We start from the raw sequence: 21,212 nt of genomic DNA, 5'->3' as shown, positions 1-21,212 counted from the left end.
CTGTGTGTGTGTGTGTGTGTGTGTGTGTGTGTGTGTGTGTGTAGCAGTGTCTCTGTGTGTGTATCAGTGGCTGCGTGTGTGTATCAGTGGCTGTGTGTGTGTGTGTATCAGTGGCTGTGTGTGTGTGTGTGTGTGTGTGTGTGTAGCAGTGTCTCTGTGTGTGTATCAGTGGCTGCGTGTGTGTGTATCAGTGGCTGTGTGTGTGTGTATCAGTGGCTGTGTGTGTGTGTATCAGTGGCTGCGTGTGTGTGTATCAGTGGCTGCGTGTGTGTGTATCAGTGGCTGTGTGTGTGTGTATCAGTGGCTGTGTGTGTGTATCAGTGGCTGTGTGTGTGTGTGTATCAGTGGCTGTGTGTGTGTATCAGTGGCTATGTGTGTGTGTGTGTGTGTGTGTGTGTGTGTGTATCAGTGGCTGTGTGTGTGTCTGTGCAGGCCCTATAGGCCAGTATAGACGATAAATTTTTTTAGTGGGTCACGAAGGAGAAGTTCAACAATAACCGGGTCACGGAAAAAAAAAGTTTGGGAAACGCTGATCTAATGATCAGAATGTAACATGGAGCAATCATGTCATCAATAAAGTGATTGGAACAGCGCACCCTCCCAGTGATTGCAGACCCATCGCTGCACAGAGATATCACCCGTTCAGCGGGTTCAGAGAATTACGGGACCTTTATTTTTCGGCATATCTTGCAGAAGTCACTACATTTTCATGACAATTTGAGCAATAATAGGTCTGTTACAGGAGGTTATTACATGTAAGAATGATTTGATAATCGAATAAATATTCTTTGGAGTTGGTGATGGCGCGATGACCTCATCCAGTGCAAAGTTACAAAACCGTGTTTAGCGCAGAAGATAAGCGTGTTATAAAGTGCTGGGGACAGAGCGAGAATTCTGGTCCAAAGCGCTTCCATATAATGTTTCCTGACGGACGCTTGGAGGAGTGCGAACTCATTCGTAAAACAACGTATCGTTCGGGAGCGGGAGCAGCTGAATCAACGTCTTCTCGATGATGTGATCAGGCAGCGGCGTTCTCGTCTTCGGACGCGCGTTTCAGCAGCGGGACGAGATTTTGAACTCGCATTGTGAGCACATACTTTATAGCAATCTTAATGTTTCAGATTAGGTTACAGCCGTTTAACTCATTTACCAGCTACGAAGGAAAAACTCCTATTTCCTGTGGATCTGGGACTTGTTATAATAAAGTGACATCAATTAGTTCACATCAGTTGATTGTTTACGTTGTGATTCTTATATAGTGTTCATCCACATAACTGACAGGCATTGTGCACATTTTCATGGGGATTGAGAGAGAAATATATAGGATGAAAAACAAAAGGGCTCCGTTTTTTCCTGGACACTATATTATATGTGTGTATATGTATATATGTGTAGTGACTCTCCACTAAAGTGATACTGCCTGGGTGCAGCAGAACAATAGGTACAATTAGGAGACAAGTGGGCAGACCAGGAAAAGGTGCCACTGACGGGCGAAACGTTGATTTTTTTTGTAATATTTTTTATTTTACTACAAGGCCTGGTGTGCCCTCTTCTCTTATACACACACGCACATGCCTTCTTCTCTTATACACACACACGTGTGCCCTCTTCTCTTATACACACACACGTGTGCCCTTTTCACTTATACACACACGCGCGTGCTCTCTTCTCTTATACACACACGCGCGTGCCCTCTTCTCTAATACACACACGCCTGCCCTCTTCTCTTTTACACACACGCGCGTGCCCTCTTCTCTTATACACAAACGCGCGTGCCCTCTTCTCTTATACACACACGCGCGCGTGCCCTCTTCTTATACACACACACACATGTGCGCGTGCCCTCCTGTCAGGACACGGCGCAGAGCACTGTGTGTGTCAGGAGTTGGAGTGCAGTGTGTGTCAGGAGGCGCAGAGCACTGTGTGTAAGGAGGCAGAGAGCAGTGTTTGTGTCAGGAGGCGCAGAGCACTGTGTGTAAGGAGGCAGAGAGCAGTGTTTGTGTCAGGAGACTGTGCGCGTCAAGAGGTGCAGAGCACTGCGTGCATGTATCAGGAGATGCAGAGCACTGTGCGTGTCAGGAGGCGCAGAGCACTGCGTTTGCGGTTTAGGGTCTAGAGCACTGTGTGCATGTCAAGAGGTGCAGAGCACTGTGTGTGCTGTCTAGGGGCTGCAGAGCACTGTGTGCTGTTTAGGGGCTGCAGAGCACTGTGTGTGCAGTTTAGGGACTGCAGAGCACTGTGTGCGGTTTAGGGGCTGCAGAGCACTGTGTGTGCGGTTTAGGGGCTGCAGAGCACTGTGTGCGCGGTTTAGGGGCTGCAGAGCACTGTGTGCGGTTAGGGGCTGCAGAGCACCGTGTGCGGTTTAGGGGCTGCAGAGCACCGTGTGCGGTTTAGGGGCTGCAGAGCACCGTGTGCAGTTTAGGGGCTGCAGAGCACCGTGTGCGGTTTAGGGGCTGCAGAGCACTGTGTGTGCAGTTTAGGGGCTGCAGAGCACTGTGTGTGCGGTTTAGGGGCTGCAGAGCACTGTGTGTGCGGTTGTGTGTGCGGTTTAGGGGTTGCAGAGCACTGTGTGCGGTTTAGGGGCTGCAGAGCACCGTGTGCGGTTTAGGGGCTGCAGAGCACCGTGTGCGGTTTAGGGGCTGCAGAGCACTGTGTGCGGTTGAGGGGCTGCAGAGCACTGTGTGCAGTTTAGGGGCTGCAGAGCACTGTGTGTGCAGTTTAGGGGCTGCAGAGCACTGTGTGCAGTTTAGGGGCTGCAGAGCACTGTGGGCAGTTTAGGGGCTGCAGAGCACTGTGTGTGCGGTTTAGGGGCTGCAGAGCACTGTGTGCGGTTGAGGGGCTGCAGAGCACTGTGTGCGGTTTAGGGGCTGCAGAGCACTGTGTGCGGTTGAGGGGCTGCAGAGCACTGTGTGCGTACAGGCCCAGGCCTAACCCCTTCAATAGAAATAGGTGTAAAAATAAGAGTAACAAGTTACTCACATGTAAAACACGTCTCTGGTGCGCGCGGCCGCTTCCAGCACTTCCACTCAGTGCGCTCCCGCTCGACAGGACTGGGTGCCAAGCACTTGGAGAGGCTACGGTGGCCATCAACGATCAAAAAACTAAACGTCCCAGCTGGAACAACGCGTTTCGCTTTATGTGATGCTTCGTCAGGTTCCTGAAAGCGGCTGCGCGCAGCAGAGACGAGTTTTACATGTAACTCGTTACTCGTATTTTTACACCTTCTATGTGGCTGCCTGTCACCCTCATTGCGAGGACGCCGGGCGTCTACGTATACACCATATAGAGATACAGACGGACCACTCTGCGCGGAGGTAAGGAGGCACTACTGTGCGCAAAGACCCCACTCTGCGCGTTAGTCTCACACACGGCCGTGTGAATACAGCATTTATATATATATATATTTATTCCACACCCCCATCACCCCGGGAGCTCCCATTTCTCTGATCACTGTTACTAACTATTGTTCACTCTCTTCTTGCGCTCCCCACATTCTTTATCTTCCCACGGGGGTCAGGGAGGACCCGCTTTTTGGGTTGAGCAGCAGCACACGACCGGGCCAGTATTGTACCATTTGGATTTCATCTGTGCTTAGAATTTACATTTCCAGACACTGACTATCAGACTTAGTAATTGTCACTAGAGGGAGCGCCGCAGGTATTCCCTAACTTCTTCACTGCCACAACAAACAGCATTACAGCAGATTCTGCTGGTCTCTGTGGTGGGAGGGTAGTTCAACCTATGAGAGGGCTGTTTGTTGTTCTGTGGTGGACAAAGGGAAGGGGTTCTCACATGATGAGTGATGTGTATCCCAGGGGTACCAAGCCGCTATCGTTTCCATTGCGACACTGGATCCAGTCCTCGTCCACAGTGCAAAGCATCTGCAAGATATCGCCTTTCTTAAAGCTCAGGTGAGACTGATCTGAGCCGGCGTGATCACACAGAGCACGGAGCGACCTGCAAATACACACCCAGTGTTACCCATCACACAGAGACCTGCAACTAGCCGCGCTGTGTGTGAGCCTGGCACTGCCCGCGCTGTGCGTGAGCCTGGCACTGCCTGTGCTGTGTGTGAGCCTGGCACTGCCTGTGCTGTGTGTGACGACGTGGTGATCAAAGGGAAGCGCAAACATGTGGAGATATAAAAAATAAAACTGATGGTGCAGTATTGTGACAAATAAATACGTATTCTTCTTTAAGTCTGCTGTTATTTATACTCACAAATGTGAGGATGATACTGTGTACGTAAAGGTATCTTTGGGTATATGTCTGCAGTGATGATAAGCTGGCTGGAACCTCGGTGTGGGAATATATTCCTTAAATGGTTAAACACAGAAAAGCCAACATAGCGCGATCTGTTTAAAAACTGTATTCAAGTGGTTAAAAATATAACATTACATCTTCCCTTAGGATTTCTTAGGAAGAAACGCGTAGAGTGAAGGTGATTCACAGCCAGCCCTCCAAACCGGAACTCCCGAAGTCTCACTGACGTCACATCCGCCCTGCTGGAACGCAGGAGTGAGACGCACGCCGAGAAGAGGGAAGGAAAAACTGCACCAAGATACCGGAGGCGAGATGCATTGCGTATCTAAATGCTTTTAAATAGCATACATCATGTGAGTGTAATGTTATATTTTTAACCACTTGAATACAGTTTTTAAACAGATCGCGCTATGTTGGCTTTTCTGTGTTTAACCATTTAAGGAATATATTCCCACACCGAGGTTCCAGCCAGCTTATCATCACTGCAGACATATACCCAAAGATACCTTTACGTACACAGTATCATCCTCACATTTGTGAGTATAAATAACAGCAGACTTAAAGAAGAATACGTATTTATTTGTCACAATACTGCACCATCAGTTTTATTTTTTATATCTCCACATGTTTGCGCTTCCCTTTGATCACCACGTCGCCATATTCACCTGGGATTGAGAGAGCAGTCCTGCACTGGGTCACAGCAGCATTCAAGGATTTGTTTGTATCACTTATATTTATTCAATTTATGGTTTATATGTTAATATTGGATTAACACGTGTTTAAAGCTTATAATAGAGCGCCACTTTTGATATATCACGTTTTGCACTGTGCTGTGTGTGAGCCTGGCACTGCCTGTGCTGTGTGTGAGCCTGGCACTGCCTGTGCTGTGTGTGAGCCTGGCACTGCCTGTGCTGTGTGTGAGACTGGCACTGCCCGTGCTGTGTGTGAGCCTGGCACTGCCTGTGCTGTGTGTGAGACTGGCACTGCCTGTGCTGTGTGTGAGCCTGGCACTGCCCGTGCTGTGTGTGAGCCTGGCACTGCCTGTGCTGTGTGTGAGCCTGGCACTGCCTGTGCTGTGTGTGAGACTGGCACTGCCCGTGCTGTGTGTGAGCCTGGCACTGCCTGTGCTGTGTGTGAGACTGGCACTGCCTGTGCTGTGTGTGAGCCTGGCACTGCCCGTGCTGTGTGTGAGCCTGGCACTGCCTGTGCTGTGTGTGAGCCTGGCACTGCCTGTGCTGTGTGTGAGCCTGGCACTGCCTGTGCTGTGTGTGAGCCTGGCACTGCCTGTGCTGTGTGTGAGCCTGGCACTGCCTGTGCTGTGTGTGAGCCTGGCACTGCCTGTGCTGTGTGTGAGACTGGCACTGCCCGTGCTGTGTGTGAGACTGGCACTGCCTGTGCTGTGTGTGAGACTGGCACTGCCCGTGCTGTGTGTGAGACTGGCACTGCCTGTGCTGTGCGTGAGCCTGGCACTGCCTGTGCTGTGTGTGAGACTGGCACTGCCTGTGCTGTGTGTGAGACTGGCACTGCCTGTGCTGTGTGTGAGCCTGGCACTGTCCGCACTGTGTGAGCCTGGCACTGCCCGTGCTGTGTGTGAGACTGGCACTGCCTGTGCTGTGCGTGAGCCTGGCACTGCCTGTGCTGTGCGTGAGCCTGGCACTGCCTGTGCTGTGTGTGAGCCTGGCACTGCCTGTGCTGTGTGTGAGCCTGGCACTGCCTGTGCTGTGTGTGAGCCTGGCACTGCTCGCGCTGTGTGAGCCTGGCACTGCCCGTGCTGTGTGTGAGCCTGGCACTGCCTGTGCTGTGTGTGAGACTGGCACTGCCTGTGCTGTGTGTGAGCCTGGCACTGCCCGTGCTGTGTGTGAGCCTGGCACTGTCTGCACTGTGTGAGCCTGGCACTGCCCGTGCTGTGTGAGCCTGGCACTGCCCGTGCTGTGTGTATGACTGGCACTACCCGCGCTGTGTGAGCCTGGCACTGCCCGCGCTGTGTGTGTGAGGCTGGCACTGCCCGTGCTGTGTGTGTGTGTGTGAGACTGGCACTGCCAGTGCTGTGTGTGAGCCTGGTACTGCTCGCGCTGTGTGTGTGTAAGCCTAGCACTGCCCGTGCTGTGTGAGACTGGCATTGCCTGCGCTGTGTGAGGCTGGCATTGCCCATGCTGTGTGTGTGTGAGGCTAGCACTGCCACGCTGAGTGTGAGCTTGGCATTGCTCATGCTGTGTGTGATACTGGCACTGCCCACGCTGTCTGGGTGAGGCTGGCACTGCCCGTGCTGTGTCTGGGTGAGGATGGCACTGCCTGCGCTAAGTCTGGATGAGGATGGCACTGCCCATGCTGTCTGAAGCTGGCACTGCCCGTGCTGTGTCTGGGTGAGGATGGTGCTGCCCGCGCTGTGTCTGGGTGAGGTTGGCACTGCCCACGCTGTGTCTGGGTGAGGCTGGCACTGCCCGTGCTGTCTCTGGGTGAGGCTGGCATTGCCCGCGTTGTCTGGGTGAGGTTGGCACTGCCCGCGCTGTGTCTGGATGAGGTTGGCACTGCCCGTGCTGTCTCTGGGTGAGGCTGGCATTGCCCGCGCTGTCTCTGGGTGAGGCTGGCATTGCCCGCGCTGTGTCTGGGTGAGGATGGCGCTGCCCGCGCTGTGTCTGGGTGAGGATGGCACTGCCCGCGCTGTCTGGGTGAGGATGGCGCTGCCCACGCTGTGTCTGGGTGAGGATGGCACTGCACACGCTGTCTGGGTGAGGATGGCACTGCACACGCTGTCTGGGTGAGGATGGCACTGCCCACGCTGTGTCTGGGTGAGGATGGCACTGCCCACGCTGTGTCTGGGTGAGGATGGCACTGCACACGCTGTCTGGGTGAGGATGGCACTGCCCGCGCTGTGTCCGGGTGAGAATGGCACTGCCCACGCTGTCTGGGTGAGGATGGCACTGCTCGCGCTGTGTCTGGGTGAGGCTGGTGCTGCCCGCGCTGTGTCTGGGTGAGGATGGCGCTGCCCGCGCTGTGTCTGGGTGAGGATGGCGCTGCCCACGCTGTGTCTGGGTGAGGATGGCACTGCCCGCGCTGTGTCTGGGTGAGGATGGCACTGCCCGCGCTGTCTGGGTGAGGATGGCGCTGCCCACGCTGTGTCTGGGTGAGGATGGCACTGCACACGCTGTCTGGGTGAGGATGGCACTGCACACGCTGTCTGGGTGAGGATGGCACTGCACACGCTGTCTGGGTGAGGATGGCACTGCCCGTGCTGTGTCCGGGTGAGAATGGCACTGCCCACGCTGTCTGGGTGAGGATGGCACTGCCCGCGCTGTGTCTGGGTGAGGATGGCGCTGCCCGCGCTGTGTCTGGGTGAGGATGGCGCTGCCCACGCTGTGTCTGGGTGAGGATGGCACTGCCCGCGCTGTGTCTGGGTGAGGATGGCACTGCCCGCGCTGTGTCTGGGTGAGGATGGCACTGCCCACACTGTCTGGGTGAGGATGGCACTGCCCATGCTGTCTGGGTGAGGATGGCACTGCCCGTGCTGTGTCTGGGTGAGGATGGCACTGCCCGCGCTGTGTCTGGGTGAGGCTGGCGTTGCCCGCGCTGTGTCTGGGTGAGGATGGCGCTGCCCGCGCTGTGTCTGGGTGAGGATGGTGCTGCCCGCGCTGTGTCTGGGTGAGGATGGTGCTGCCCACGCTGTGTCTGGGTGAGGATGGCGATGCCCACGCTGTGTCTGGGTGAGGATGGCACTGCCCGCGCTGTGTCTGGGTGAGGATGGCGCTGCCCGCGCTGTGTCTGGGTGAGGATGGCACTGCCAGCGCTGTGTCTGGGTGAGGATGGCACTGCCCGCGCTGTGTCTGGGTGAGGATGGCACTGCCCGCGCTGTGTCTGGATGAGGATGGCATTGCCCGCGCTGTGTCTGGGTGAGGATGGCGCTGCCCACGCTGTGTCTGGGTGAGGATGGCGCTGCCCGCGCTGTGTCTGGGTGAGGCTGGCACTGCCCGCGCTGTGTCTGGGTGAGGATGGCGCTGCCCGCGCTGTGTCTGGGTGAGGATGGCACTGCCCGCGCTGTGTCTGGGTGAGGATGGCACTGCCCACGCTGTCTGGGTGAGGATGGCGCTGCCCGCGCTGTGTCTGGGTGAGGCTGGCACTGCCCGCGCTGTCTGGGTGAGGATGGCGCTGCCCGCGCTGTGTCTGGGTGAGGATGGCGCTGCCCGCGCTGTGTCTGGGTGAGGATGGCGCTGCCCGCGCTGTGTCTGGGTGAGGATGGCGCTGCCCGCGCTGTGTCTGGTTGAGGCTGGTACTGCCCGCGCTGTGTCTGGGTGAGGATGGCGCTGCCCGCGCTGTGTCTGGTTGAGGCTGGCACTGCCCGCGCTGTGTCTGGGTGAGGCTGGCACTGCCCGCGCTGTGTCTGGGTGAGGATGGCACTGCCCGTGCTGTGTCTGGTTGAGGCTGGCACTGCCCGCTGTGTCTGGGTGAGGATGGCGCTGCCCGCGCTGTGTCTGGGTGAGGATGGCGCTGCCCGCGCTGTGTCTGGTTGAGGCTGGCACTGCCCGCGCTGTGTCTGGGTGAGGCTGGCACTGCCCGCGCTGTGTCTGGGTGAGGCTGGCGCTGCCCGCGCTGTGTCTGGGTGAGGCTGGCACTGCCCGCGCTGTGTCTGGGTGAGGCTGGCGCTGCCCGCGCTGTGTCTGGGTGAGGATGGCGCTGCCCGCGCTGTGTCTGGGTGAGGCTGGCGCTGCCCGCGCTGTCTGGGTGAGGATGGCGCTGCCCGCGCTGTGTCTGGGTGAGGCTGGCGCTGCCCGCGCTGTGTCTGGGTGAGGCTGGCGCTGCCCGCGCTGTGTCTGGGTGAGGATGGCGCTGCCCGCGCTGTGTCTGGGTGAGGATGGCGCTGCCCGCGCTGTGTCTGGGTGAGGCTGGCACTGCCCGCGCTGTGTCTGGGTGAGGATGGCACTGCCCGCGCTGTGTCTGGGTGAGGCTGGCGCTGCCCGCGCTGTGTCTGGGTGAGGCTGGCGCTGCCCGCGCTGTGTCTGGGTGAGGCTGGCACTGCCCGCGCTGTGTCTGGGTGAGGCTGGCATTGCTGCCCGTGCTGTGTCTGGGTGAGGATGGCGCTGCCCGTGCTGTGTCTGGGTGAGGCTGGCACTGCCCGCGCTGTGTCTGGGTGAGGCTGGCATTGCTGCTGTTGCACCTTTCAGGTTTTCTTGTATTCTGCTGCCCGGCTGCTTCTGATTTCTGGGGGAGCGTTTTCATTATCTGAGGGTGAGGGGTCTTTCTGACAAGATCCAGGACATTCATACTGGGGGGCAGCCAGCTGGAGGGACGTCTTCCAGAGAGAGGAAAAAAGAGAGAGACCTTATCCATATGTGAGAAGCAGTTACAGATTCACTTGGTTACTGCATCAAAGACACCAACACCTCCCCCTCCCCTCCCCCTCCCCTCCTCCACCCCCCCCCCATGGAGCTTCCCTCCTCCCCCCTCATGGAGCTTCTCCTTCCTCCTTTCCCATGGACCTTTATTCCCCCCCCCCCCCCCCCCGCTCCATGGAGCTTCTCCCTCCCTCCACAGTGCTTCTCCCCCCCCCCCCCCACACAGAGATTCTCCCTCTCCCTCATCGAGCGCCTCCCCCTCCCACTGAACTTCTCCCTCCCCCCCACGGAGCTTCTCCCTCTCCTCTCCCACCACAGAGCTTCTCCTCCCCCCCCCCCCCCACCCCCATGGAGCTTCTCCCTCTCCCCTCCCACCACAGAGCTTCTCCCTCCCCCCCACAGAGTTTCTCCCCCCCATAGAGCTTCTCCTCCCCACGGAGCTTCTCCCTCTCCCCCCACAGAGTTTCTTCCTCTCCCCCCTGCCCCCCCGCTCTGCCGCCCTTGACTCACCTAGATCTCACGGCTCTTGTTTCCATCTCTCGCACAGGGGTGAGATTTGCCCCAAATAGATGCCCTAGCCAAATCCCCCGCCCCTCAGCACTGTGATGCCGCTCTCCCCGCTGTGTGATGTCTGACTCTGCAGATCCCTCTGCACCCGCGCTGCCTCCGACCATGCGTGCTGAGACTTCAGAATAGTCAACTCCGTCCTGAGCTGAAGCAGAGGCTGCTGGTCCCTCACTAAGCTTGTCCTGGGGGCGACGGTGTCCTGGGCGGTCACTGCCCCCCTCAAGCCCTCCTGTATTTTGAGGGTCATTCTCTCGTCCTGCAGTGCCCCTCTTTGTGCCCGCTGCCACCTGTTCCCGCGACCCCCGCTCTATCTCTGGGGTCCCCCAGATCCGCAGTATGCTCCAGTGTGTGAAAGGGAAGCTGTCCGTGTTGGGGGGGATGTACACGCGTGAGGCCTGGCTCAGCTTCCCCCACCAGTTTCTCCTAGGACCCGTGTCCTCTGGGGTGTCCCTGTGGGTGGAGGACGTCTCCTGTGGGGTGTCCCTGTGGGTGGAGGACGTCTCCTGTGGGGTGTCACTGTGGGTGGAGGACGTCTCCTGTGGGGTGTCCCTGTGGGTGGAGGACGTCTCCTGTGGGGTGTCCCTGTGGGTGGAGGACGTCTCCTGTGGGGTGTCCCTGTGGGTGGAGGACGTCTCCTGTGGGGTGTCCCTGTGGGTGGAGGACGTCTCCTGTGGGGTGTCCCTGTGGGTGGAGGACGTCTCCTGTGGGGTGTCCATGTGGGTGGAGGACATCTCCTGTGGGGTGTCCTTGTGGGTGGAGGACGTCTCCTGTGGGGTGTCCACTTGGGTAGAGGATGTTTCCTGTGGGGTGTCCCCGTGGGTGGAGGACGTTTCCTGTGGGGTGTCCCCGTGGGTGGAGGAAGTGTCCCTGTGGGTAGAGGGTGTGTCCCCGTGGGTGGAAGGCGTGTCCCCGTGGTTGGAAGGCGTGTCCCCGTGAGTGGAGGAAGTGTCCCTGTGGGTAGAGGGCGTGTCCCCGTGGGTGGAGAGCGCGTCCCCGTGGGTGGAAGGCGTGTCCCCGTGGGTGGAGGGCGTGTCCCCGTGGGTGGAGGGCGTGTCCCCGTGGGTGGAGGGCGTGTCCCCGTGGGTGGAGGGCGTGTCCCTGTGGGTGTCTTGCTCTGCACCCCACACCAAGCTGTGAGTGAGCCGGCTCCCCCAGTGCAGAACGTGCAGGAGAGAGGACGCCCCGTGGGTGTCTGACCCATCGCTGGGCGCCAGGGGGTCCTGCAGGGGAAGGTGCTGATGCTCAAACAGCAGATCCAGGTGAAAGGTCAGAACGGACAGAGGCTGCAGAGTCAGGAGCAGCTCCTCAAAGAGATCGGGCCGAGAGGTTCCGGCCAGGGGCAGAAACCCAGCGGGCTCATAAAGGACGGAGAGTATATCTGTGGGCCGAAGACAAGTGTCAGAATCCGCGTGTGCGTGTGTGCGTGTGTGCGTGTGTGCGTGCGTGTGTTTTCTGTCCTCACCGTAGGTTTGGTGTAGTTGTGAGATCCACATGTCCAGCTGTTTGGTGCTGAGAACAGGAAGTGACAGGTTAAGTTATGGGGGTCTATGTATACAGTGACCAATCCCGTATCATAAGTGTAGCCCCCCGGCTAATAATCCCGATAAAGCCCCCCCCAACCTGTAACTTCAACTCTCCGTGTATGGCTGCCTTTCCTAGTGCCCCCCCCCCCCTCGCTGCTCCCCCCCCTCACTGCTCCTCCCCCCCTCGCTGCTCCTCCCCCCCCTCGCTGCTCCTCCCCCCCCCCTTGCTACCCGCCACTCCTCACTTCAGCAGTCCGAAGACGAATGCATTGAACTTCCTTCGGGGGTCTCGGAGCTGCGGCAGGCGGCGCACACTGCAGAGCACACTGTGCAGGGATCTCCGCGCTGCGCCTATGAGAGGACACTTGTGACTATGGGTCCTGCTCAATGCTACTCACAGTGACACCTCCGTGTGACCTCACCTGGCTTCATCGAGGCCTCCACCAGGCTCCAGGGGCTCAGCCTCCTCCTGCCCACAATCACATCCTTCTGGTAAGGCCTCAGTCCGTGCGCTAGCAGGGCATGGAGAGACGGGCTGAGGGTATTCAGTATCAGGTACCCAAGCTCCGGGCTCTGCCAGCTATCCCCGAGCCGGGCCTGAGACCAAGGACAAGAGTATCATCCACTACTACTCCCGCACTGCACCCCGTGTCACCCACTCATACTCCCGCACTGCACACTGTCACCCACTCATACTCCCGCACAGCACCCTGTATCACCCACTCATACTCCCGCACAGCACCCTGTGTCACCCACTCATACTCCCGCACTGCACACTGTCACCCACTCATACTCCCGCACAGCACCCTGTATCACCCACTCATACTCCCGCACTGCACCCCGTGTCACCCACTCATACTCCCGCACTGCACACTGTCACCCACTCATACTCCCGCACAGCACCCTGTATCACCCACTCATACTCCCGCACAGCACCCTGTGTCACCCACTCATACTCCCGCACTGCACACTGTCACCCACTCATACTCCCGCACAGCACCCTGTATCACCCACTCATACTCCCGCACAGCACCCTGTCACCCACTATCCCTCCCGCACTGCACCCTGTATCACCCAATATCCCTCCCGCACTGCACCCTGTATCACCCAATATCCCTCCCGCACTGCACCGTGTCTCCCACTATCCCTCCCGCACTGCACCCTGTGTCACCCACTCATACTCCCGCACTGCACCCTGTATAACCCACTGATCCTCCCACACTCAACCCTGTATAACCCACTGATCCTCCCCCACGGCACCCTGTATAACCCACTGATCCTCACGCACTGCACCCTGTATCACCCACTACTACTACGGCACTGTACCCTGCATCACCCACTACTCCTCCCGCACTGCACCCTGTGTCACCCACTACTCCTCCCGCACTGCACCCTGTATCACCCACTACTACTACGGTACTGTACACTGTGTCACACACTATCCCTCCCGCACTGTACCTTGTGTCACCCACTGCTCCTCCCACACTGCACCCTGTCTTCCTCTGCACCTCCCACACTACACCGTCTTTCTTGGCACTTCCTGCACTGCATCCTGCCTCTGCACCTCCCGCACTGCTCCGTGTCTACTCTGCACCTCCCGCACTGCACCCTGCGTCCGCATTGGCACCTCCCGCACTGCACCCTGCGTCCGCATTGGCATCTCCCGCATTGCACCGTGTCTTCCTCTGCACCTCCCGCCCTGCACCCTGTGTCTGCCTCTGCACCTCCCACACTGCACCCTGTGTCAGCCGCTGTACCTCCCGCACTGCTCCCTCCCTCTGCACCCTGCGTCCCCCTCAGCACCTCCCGCACTGCGCCCTCCCTCTGCACCTTCCACCTCTCCTCCTTTCTCACCTTCTGTACGAGATTTCTGGTGGTGTTGAAATGAGAAATAATTTTATCCACAGACGAGCTGATTGCAACTAACAGACCTGTAAGAACATGACACAGAGCAGCCCGTTACTGCGTGTGCGTGTATAGATCATGTGTGTGGAAGCAAGCATGAACATACAAACATATATACATAATATATATATACGAAAACTAACACAGAAAGAAAGAATCCCCTGAATAGCACTCTAACATACACAAAATGTATCAAAAAAAGTTTATTAACCACATACACATAAATGGTTAAAATGAGGAGCAGTGGTGACCTACAAAGCTGATATAAACTGAACCTTAAGGTGTAGGGGAAAATGCTACACTGCAGTAACAAGGACAAAGTGTGTAAATAAAGTGTAGAGGCAAGAAATACTTGCATCAAAACACTCAGACCGGCCGGCCAGGTACTACCTAAGTTGTAGCATTTTCCCCCACACCTTAAGGTTCAGTTTATATCAGCTTTGTAGGTCACCACTGCTCCTCATTTTAACCATTTATGTGTATGTGATTAATAAACTTTCTTTGACACATTTTGTGTATGTTAGAGTGCTATTCAGGGGATTCTTTCTTTCTGTGACAGTTTTCATATATTTCCCTTCCCCAGCACCGCCAGTAGTGTTATTATTCACACTTCACCCAACTGGTTTTAGCACACCTCATTTTAGGTCTGTGCAGGTTATTTTTGTGTTTCAACACACACACACACACACACACACACACACACACACACACACACACACACACACACACACACACACACACACACACACACACACACACACACACACACACACACACACACACACAGAAAGTTGTGTATATAAACATATATGCAAACACATACACATACACATACACACTGTATACACAATGCAGAGAGAGAAACCCACGTGGGGCGGGCCGGGTGTACTATGGCCGTTTCATAGGCGATATTCTTATCTTCTGGGGCAGTTCTTTTGGAGATATTATGAATTTATTTTTGCATTTTAATGCCAATATTTTAGGTCCAACTTTTGCACACATTATCATTGTCTATTAACGAGGACAAGACAATAAAACCAAAATGTACATATAAAACCTGTGGCCACAAACAAGCAATCACACGGGCACGCCGGTTACAGAACATCCCGACACAATTGTTCTTCTCACACTGGCTTTGTGCTGCCAGCTGAATGCATGACATAGGAATCTAGTCTTTTGGAGGAGTCTCCTCAGAAGACTAGTTCTAGATAGAGATGTTTTACTTGAGTAAAAAGAAAAGAGATACTTTCTCTAAAAAAAATTGTGAATAACATGAACGATCGGACAATTTCCACGACTCGGCTAATCTGGCACTACAGTTAAGAGGCATTTTGGCCAAACATGGGAATGCCCCTCGCCAGCGACCCCATCTTCAAGAGGCATCTAAGTGTCAAACCTTCTATTGTCTACAGAAGAGCCAAGAGTTGTCCAAACCGCTTGGCACCGAGCAGACTTAACCCTTTGCTTGATTCCACTTCTTTTTTGAGCATTAAACCCTCTGTTAATTTTAAATGTTATAGAAGCAGATGTTTTACATGCAATTTTTTGAACACTAAAAATACATTCCATTCTTTCTCCAATGGGGATATTTTGAAAGTAAAAGGATTCATTAAGTGCTTGACTACCTTTGTGATCTATCTTCTAACCTGCAGTAGTGGAGGGGGGGGAGAGAGGGGAGTTGGTGGGAGAGGGGAGGGGGGTGGGAGAGGGGAGGGGGGTGGGAGGGACAGGGATCACACTGTACCTTTCCTCTCTCTCTGTCCGGGATCTTCACCTCGCTCTCCCATCAGAAAGTTACTGACTCCGGCTGTAAGAGAGAGAGAGAGAATTCTCACACTGACCCCTCTCAGGATGCACACTGTAATACTAACCCATCACTATTACTCCTCCTGTTACTCCATATAACTTCTCCTGGTTATTTCATATAACGCCCATTACTGTGCGCTTGGCGGCCCTGTGCGTATTAATGTGTATGGCTATCAAACCAAAAAGCAAAGAAGGGATTTGTTTGGTTTGGTTAAACCTTTTTTATTTACATCCAAATGTCACGTTCTAGGGGGTGATCTTAATTGTGTGACCTCGAATCTAGACCGTGCCAGCGTAGAGATGTATTGGAATATGATATAGTGTTCCTAAATGATATGTGTAAACAGGCTAATTTAAGTGATGTTTATAGATTTCACAATCCAAATACTCCAGGATACACATATGTATGTGGGGAGAGAAAAACCAGAATGGGAGCAATGTAAATACTGCCAGCTGCAGATTATCACCAGTAGAATATTCTGACCATGCTATTCTACAGATAATTCTACCCTTAGACTCACTCCTCTGTGATTCTAGGTCGCAGTGTTTGGAAGCTGAACTCCTCAATGTTACAGGAGGAGACTGTAAGAGAAAGTTTCCTACAGTTCTTCAAGGACTGTGTATCCACACAAGTTCTGTATCCCAATATAGTGCATTGGTGGGAGGTCACTAAAGACTTTTTTAAGAAAACCTCAGATCTAATAATAATAACTGTTTGTTCTTGTATAGCGCTGCTAGTTTAATGTAGCGCTTTACATAGACATTTTGCAGACACAGTCCCTGCCCCGTGGAGCTTACAATCTTTGTTTTTGGGAGATAAGGTGACTTGCCCAAGGTCACAAGAAGCCGACACCGGGAATTGAACCAGGCTCCCCTACGTCAAACTCAGTGCCAGAGTCAGTGTCTTTACTCACTGAGCCGCTCCTTCTCGAAGGCGAGGTATAAGAAATATTTGGTCCTCCGCTCTAAATTGCTACAATTATATACGGGAATGCAGAATGGCCAAGAAGTGAATTCTGAGCAGTATAGGTGTGTTAAAGAAAGTATGAGGTTATTACAATATGAACGGATATCCTCTTTAACAAATGAGAAGGATTTTGGTGGCTGTGGGATGTATTCTTCAGATCCCTATGAAAATTATAAAAGCAGAACGAAAAAGAGGGTTTTATGTGGCCTAAAAGATGCACAGGGTGTGTGTGTAACTAGTAAAGATGAGATGCTTAACGTAGTCACTGAATAAACACTATGCAGAGTTTTTTTTAGCAAAAAATAAATAAAACATTGATCCTGTAGAAATGGGCAGTTATCTCGATTCTATCAACGTCCCATCAGTTTCTGAGGATGACCTAATAGGCTTGGACTCCCCAATCACAGCAGGGGAGGTGTCTAATGCAATTAAGACCCTCTCAGGTAATAAAACGATGGAATCACTGCTGAATTGTATAAAGTTTTCCGTGAGATTGTAGCTGAAATATTGGCAAAAGTGTATAATGCTTCTCTGGGAGGGATAGGTCTCTCTCACTCGCAGCTGAATCCCTGTTAACCTTATTATATAAGAAAGGGGATCCGAAAGAATTTAAAAGTTGGCGGCCAATAGCTTTACTAAATAATGATTATAAAAATCTTAGCGAAGATCCTTTATAACGCCCCCCCCCCCCCCCCCCCCGTCTCTCTTCCTGCAGTGAGCTGCAGACCAGGGAACCGGCTGAATGCGCCGCCAATCTCGCGGGCGCGCGTTGCAGCGGAGATACCGGGGCCTTAGCCTAAGTGTCAAACCTTCTATTGTCTACAGAAGAGCCAAGAGTTGTCCAAACCGCTTGGCACCGAGCAGACTTAACCCTTTGCTTGATTCCACTTCTTTTTTGAGCATTAAACCCTCTGTTAATTTTAAATGTTATAGAAGCAGATGTTTTACATGCAATTTTTTGAACACTAAAAATACATTCTATTCTTTCTCCAATGGGGATATTTTGAAAGTAAAAGGATTCATTCATTGCTTGACTACCTTTGTGATCTATCTTCTAACCTGCAGTTGTGGAGGGGGGGGAGAGGGGGGAGTTGGTGGGGACAGGGATCACACTCTGTACCTTTCCTCACTCTCTGTCCGGGATCTTCACCTCGCTCTCCCATCAGAAAGTTACTGACTCCGGCTGGAAGAGAGAGAGAGAGAATTCTCACACTGACCCCTCTCAGGATGCACACTGTAAAAAAAAGATGCTTCTCTGGGAGGGATAGGTCTCTCTCACTCTCAACTGAATCCCTGTTAACCTTATTATATAAGAAAGGGGATCCGAAATAATTTAAAAGTTGGCGGCCAATAGCCTTACTAAATAATGATTATAAAAATCTTAGCGAAGATCCTTTATAAATCGGACGAGTAACATCGCTGAGAAGGTGATAACGAGTTCCCAATCCTGTGCCATTAAGGGAAGGAACATCGCTAATAATTTAATTAACATCAGGGAGATGTTTGAGATGGGCAGGAATGGAGGTCTATCAGGGTACCTGTTAAATCTTGACCAGGCCAAAGCCTTCGATAGGATGGATCCTGTCTATCTTTTTAAAACGCTGGAAAGATATGGTTTCCCAGGTACCATTGTGAAGAAACTGGCTTTGTTATATGAAGGAGCTTATGGAAGACCGGTCATTAATGGCTGGGTGGGGGAATGTTTTCCCATAAAGTCGGGTGTTCGACAGGGCTGAGCCCCCTATTATATATGTTCTCCATAGACCCCTTTATAAGACACCTGCAGCAGAATAGTCTCATCCAAGCCGTACCCTGTAAGGGTCCCCAACACGAGGGGCGAGTTAAGTGCCAGGCGTATGCAGACGACGTTTGTATTTATGTTGCCTCAAAAAGCTCATTTGAGGCTATAAGCCTGGAAATAAATAAATACTCAAATGTTTCCAACTCCCTGGTGAATCAGGATATGTCTGTGGCCTGTTGGTTAGGAAAGAAGAAACCCCCTTTACAATATTCTACCTGAGGATATTCAGATACATAATGCCTCTTTTAAAATTTTAGAGATTTATTTTGGAAAAGAGAATTCCAGCGTTTACACCTGGAAGGAGAACCAAAACACCTGTAAGGTAAAGGTAGAACGGTGGAAGAAGTGGAAATTCTCTTTTAGAGAAAAAGTTAAAATGATTAAGATCGTTTTGATACGTATTTTTGTCAATTTAAGTTTTGTATTTCCTCCCCCTGCGGAAATTACTGTTACTTTTATATAGCCTTTTTTTCCAATTGCTCTGGGGAAATCGTTTGAACGTGTTAAAGCGAGATATTACCTATTTGCCGAGAGAGAAAGGTGGTTTGGGAATGGTGAACCCTGTACTATTTTTTTCTCTCTCATTTTTGTATGTTTTAATTTGCATAATTTTCTCAACAGAGATGACCAGTTTGGGCATATATATTTTAGGGAGTGGGTGTCTCCTCTTCAAAACTGGCTAGATGGCAAACATGTTAAAATAATTATTGTAAGAGGTGTATACATGCCAGAATATATGAGGATTATGTACAAATTCTTAAATAGATGTAAAATAACTGCACTGGAACTTCTGTTCCCAGGAAAAAATTGTACTGGGTAATATTGAGCAGAATATGTGTCACACAATTAGATCTGAAACACTGTTATATAGAGGACCAGAAAGAGGCCTTACAGAATCTATTAGACCCGAGAATCCCTCTTGGGATTCAGGATACCGTCTGGTTGACTTTCCATGGGCGTCTTTATGTAAGAGCAAATGTAAAATATAAAAACATAGCGGATAGGAACTGCCCCCGAGGTTCCTGTGCTGGGATCTTGGAGACGATGGAGCACCACCTCCTGGAGTGCCCCTACGCAGTGGCGATGTGGGAGAGTATGGCCGCCTCATTACGGATGCCAGATTTCAAGGGTCAAAACTATTGTGAAATAGTGTACGATGTGTTTAGGGATCACTTGCAGGGTTACAATAGTAGCACAGGGGTGTTAATTAATGGGCAGGTTAATTACAGGCTGTGGATCACCCGCAGTCTTCTCCCCACAGAGCGGGTTCTCGTGCCTGTAACCTGTGCAGGGGAACAGGTTACAGAGCAGGTAAAGCAAACATAGCAGAGGGAGAGAGACAGGTGGGATATAAAGTCCCGGGGGAGAAGATGGGCGGGTGTCAGATATAAGTGTGTAAATATCTTCTGTATACAGTGTAAATATTCAGAAAAAATGGTTTATTCGATTTTTTTTTTAAATAATAATAAATAATACCCTACATTACATTTATACCCAGGACTGGGTGAGCCTGTCCCTGATACTCTGCAGTCAGGAGATCATACTACATTACACATACACCCAGGACTGGGTGAGCCTGTCCCTGATACTCGGTACAGATATATATCACACACCTCTGGGCCTGTCCCTCATACTCGGTACAGATATATATCACACACCTCTGGGCCTGTCCCTTGGGGTCTCTCCGTTGGAGGGGACACTGCAGCATTAACCCATTCCCTGCCAGGCAGCTCTGCTCAGTCAGACCCCCAGCATTGAAGGGGTTAAGGGGTCGGAGCTCGCTACCAGCTATGTCACCGCCTGCTGCGATTGGTTGAGGCAGCTCACGTGACACATTGTAATCAACCAGAAGGCGCTGGGTAGGTATTACGGGAGGGACGTAATCTCTTCCTGCATGTAACAGAGATGGGAGGGAAAGAGGAGAGAGGGAGGGAAAGAGGAGAGAGGGAGGGAAAGAGGAGAGAGGGAGGGAAAGAGGAGAGAGGGAGGGAAAGAGGAGAGAGGGAGGGAAAGAGGAGAGGGAGGGAAAGAGGAGAGAGGGAGGGAAAGAGGAGAGAGGGAGGGAAAGAGGAGAGAGGGAGGGAAAGAGGAGAGAGGGAGGGAAAGAGGAGAGGGAGGGAAAGAGGAGGGGGAGGGAAAGAGGAGAGGGAAAGAGGAGAGGGAGGGGGAGGGAAAGAGGAGAGGGAGGGGGAGGGAAAGAGGAGAGGGAGGGGAGGGAAAGAGGAGAGGGAGGGGGAGGGAAAGAGGAGAGGGAGGGGGAGGGAAAGAGGAGAGGGAGGGGGAGGGAAAGAGGAGCGGGAGGGGGAGGGAAAGAGGAGCGGGAGGGGGAGGGAAAGAGGAGAGGGAGGGGGAGTGATAGAGGAGGGGAGAGGGAAAGAGGAGAGGGAGGGGAGAGGGAAAGAGGAGAGGGGAGGGGGGAGGGAAAGAGGTGAGGGAAAGAGGAGAGGGAGGGGGGAGGGAAAGAGGAGAGGGAGGGGGGAGGGAAAGAGGAGAGGGAGGGGAGGGGAAAGAGTTGAGGGAGGGGGAGGGGAAAGAGGAGAGGGAGGGGGGGGAAAGAGGAGAGGGAGGGGGGGGGGAAAGAGGAGAGGGAGGGGGGGGGGGAAGAGGAGAGGGAGAGGGAGGGGGGGGGAAAGAGGAGAGGGAGGGGGGGGGAAAGAGGAGAGGGAGGGGGGGGGGAAAGAGGAGAGGGAGGGGGGGGGGGAAGAGGAGAGGGAGGGGGGGGGGAAAGAGGAGAGGGAGGGGGGGGGGAAAGAGGAGAGGGAGGGGGGGGGGAAAGAGGAGAGGGAGGGGGGGGGGAAAGAGGAGAGGGAGGGGGGGGGGAAAGAGGAGAGGGAGGGGGGGGGGAAAGAGGAGAGGGAGGGGGGGGGGAAAGAGGAGAGGGAGGGGGGGGGGAAAGAGGAGAGGGAGGGGGGGGGGAAAGAGGAGAGGGAGGGGGGGGGGAAAGAGGAGAGGGAGGGGGGGGGGAAAGAGGAGAGGGAGGGGGGGGGGAAAGAGGAGAGGGAGGGGGGGGGGAAAGAGGAGAGGGAGGGGGGGGGGAAAGAGGAGAGGGAGGG

At 53.7% G+C, this 21,212-nt stretch overlaps 1 protein-coding gene across 4 annotated transcripts in view; it reads right to left on the bottom strand.

The window, feature by feature from the left end:
• Window positions 1–650: 650 nt before the first annotated feature.
• Window positions 651–21,212, bottom strand: part of RUSC1 (RUN and SH3 domain containing 1) — a 45,305-nt gene continuing 24,743 nt past the window's right edge. For 2 of the 4 annotated variants that reach the window (XM_075608137.1, XM_075608139.1), the window contains 9 exons: window positions 17,479–17,541; window positions 15,330–15,392; window positions 13,535–13,611; window positions 12,103–12,277; window positions 11,926–12,031; window positions 11,620–11,666; window positions 10,101–11,535; window positions 9,413–9,547; window positions 651–3,957 (listed from right to left, as the gene is read on the bottom strand). In XM_075608137.1, the coding sequence (XP_075464252.1) occupies window positions 3,789–3,957; window positions 9,413–9,547; window positions 10,101–11,535; window positions 11,620–11,666; window positions 11,926–12,031; window positions 12,103–12,277; window positions 13,535–13,611; window positions 15,330–15,392; window positions 17,479–17,541 (2,270 nt within the window). In that variant the 3' untranslated portion in view covers window positions 651–3,788. The remainder of the gene's footprint in view (window positions 3,958–9,412; window positions 9,548–10,100; window positions 11,536–11,619; window positions 11,667–11,925; window positions 12,032–12,102; window positions 12,278–13,534; window positions 13,612–15,329; window positions 15,393–17,478; window positions 17,542–21,212) is intronic. The other 2 variants (XM_075608138.1, XM_075608140.1) reach the window with 1 other exon arrangement.

The sequence above is a fragment of the Ascaphus truei genome, chromosome 7 (assembly GCF_040206685.1).
Source record: "Ascaphus truei isolate aAscTru1 chromosome 7, aAscTru1.hap1, whole genome shotgun sequence".
NCBI lineage: Eukaryota > Metazoa > Chordata > Amphibia > Anura > Ascaphidae > Ascaphus > Ascaphus truei.
The sequence above is the reverse complement of the archived record's forward strand: the minus strand, read 5'-3'. Positions and strand labels throughout refer to the sequence as shown.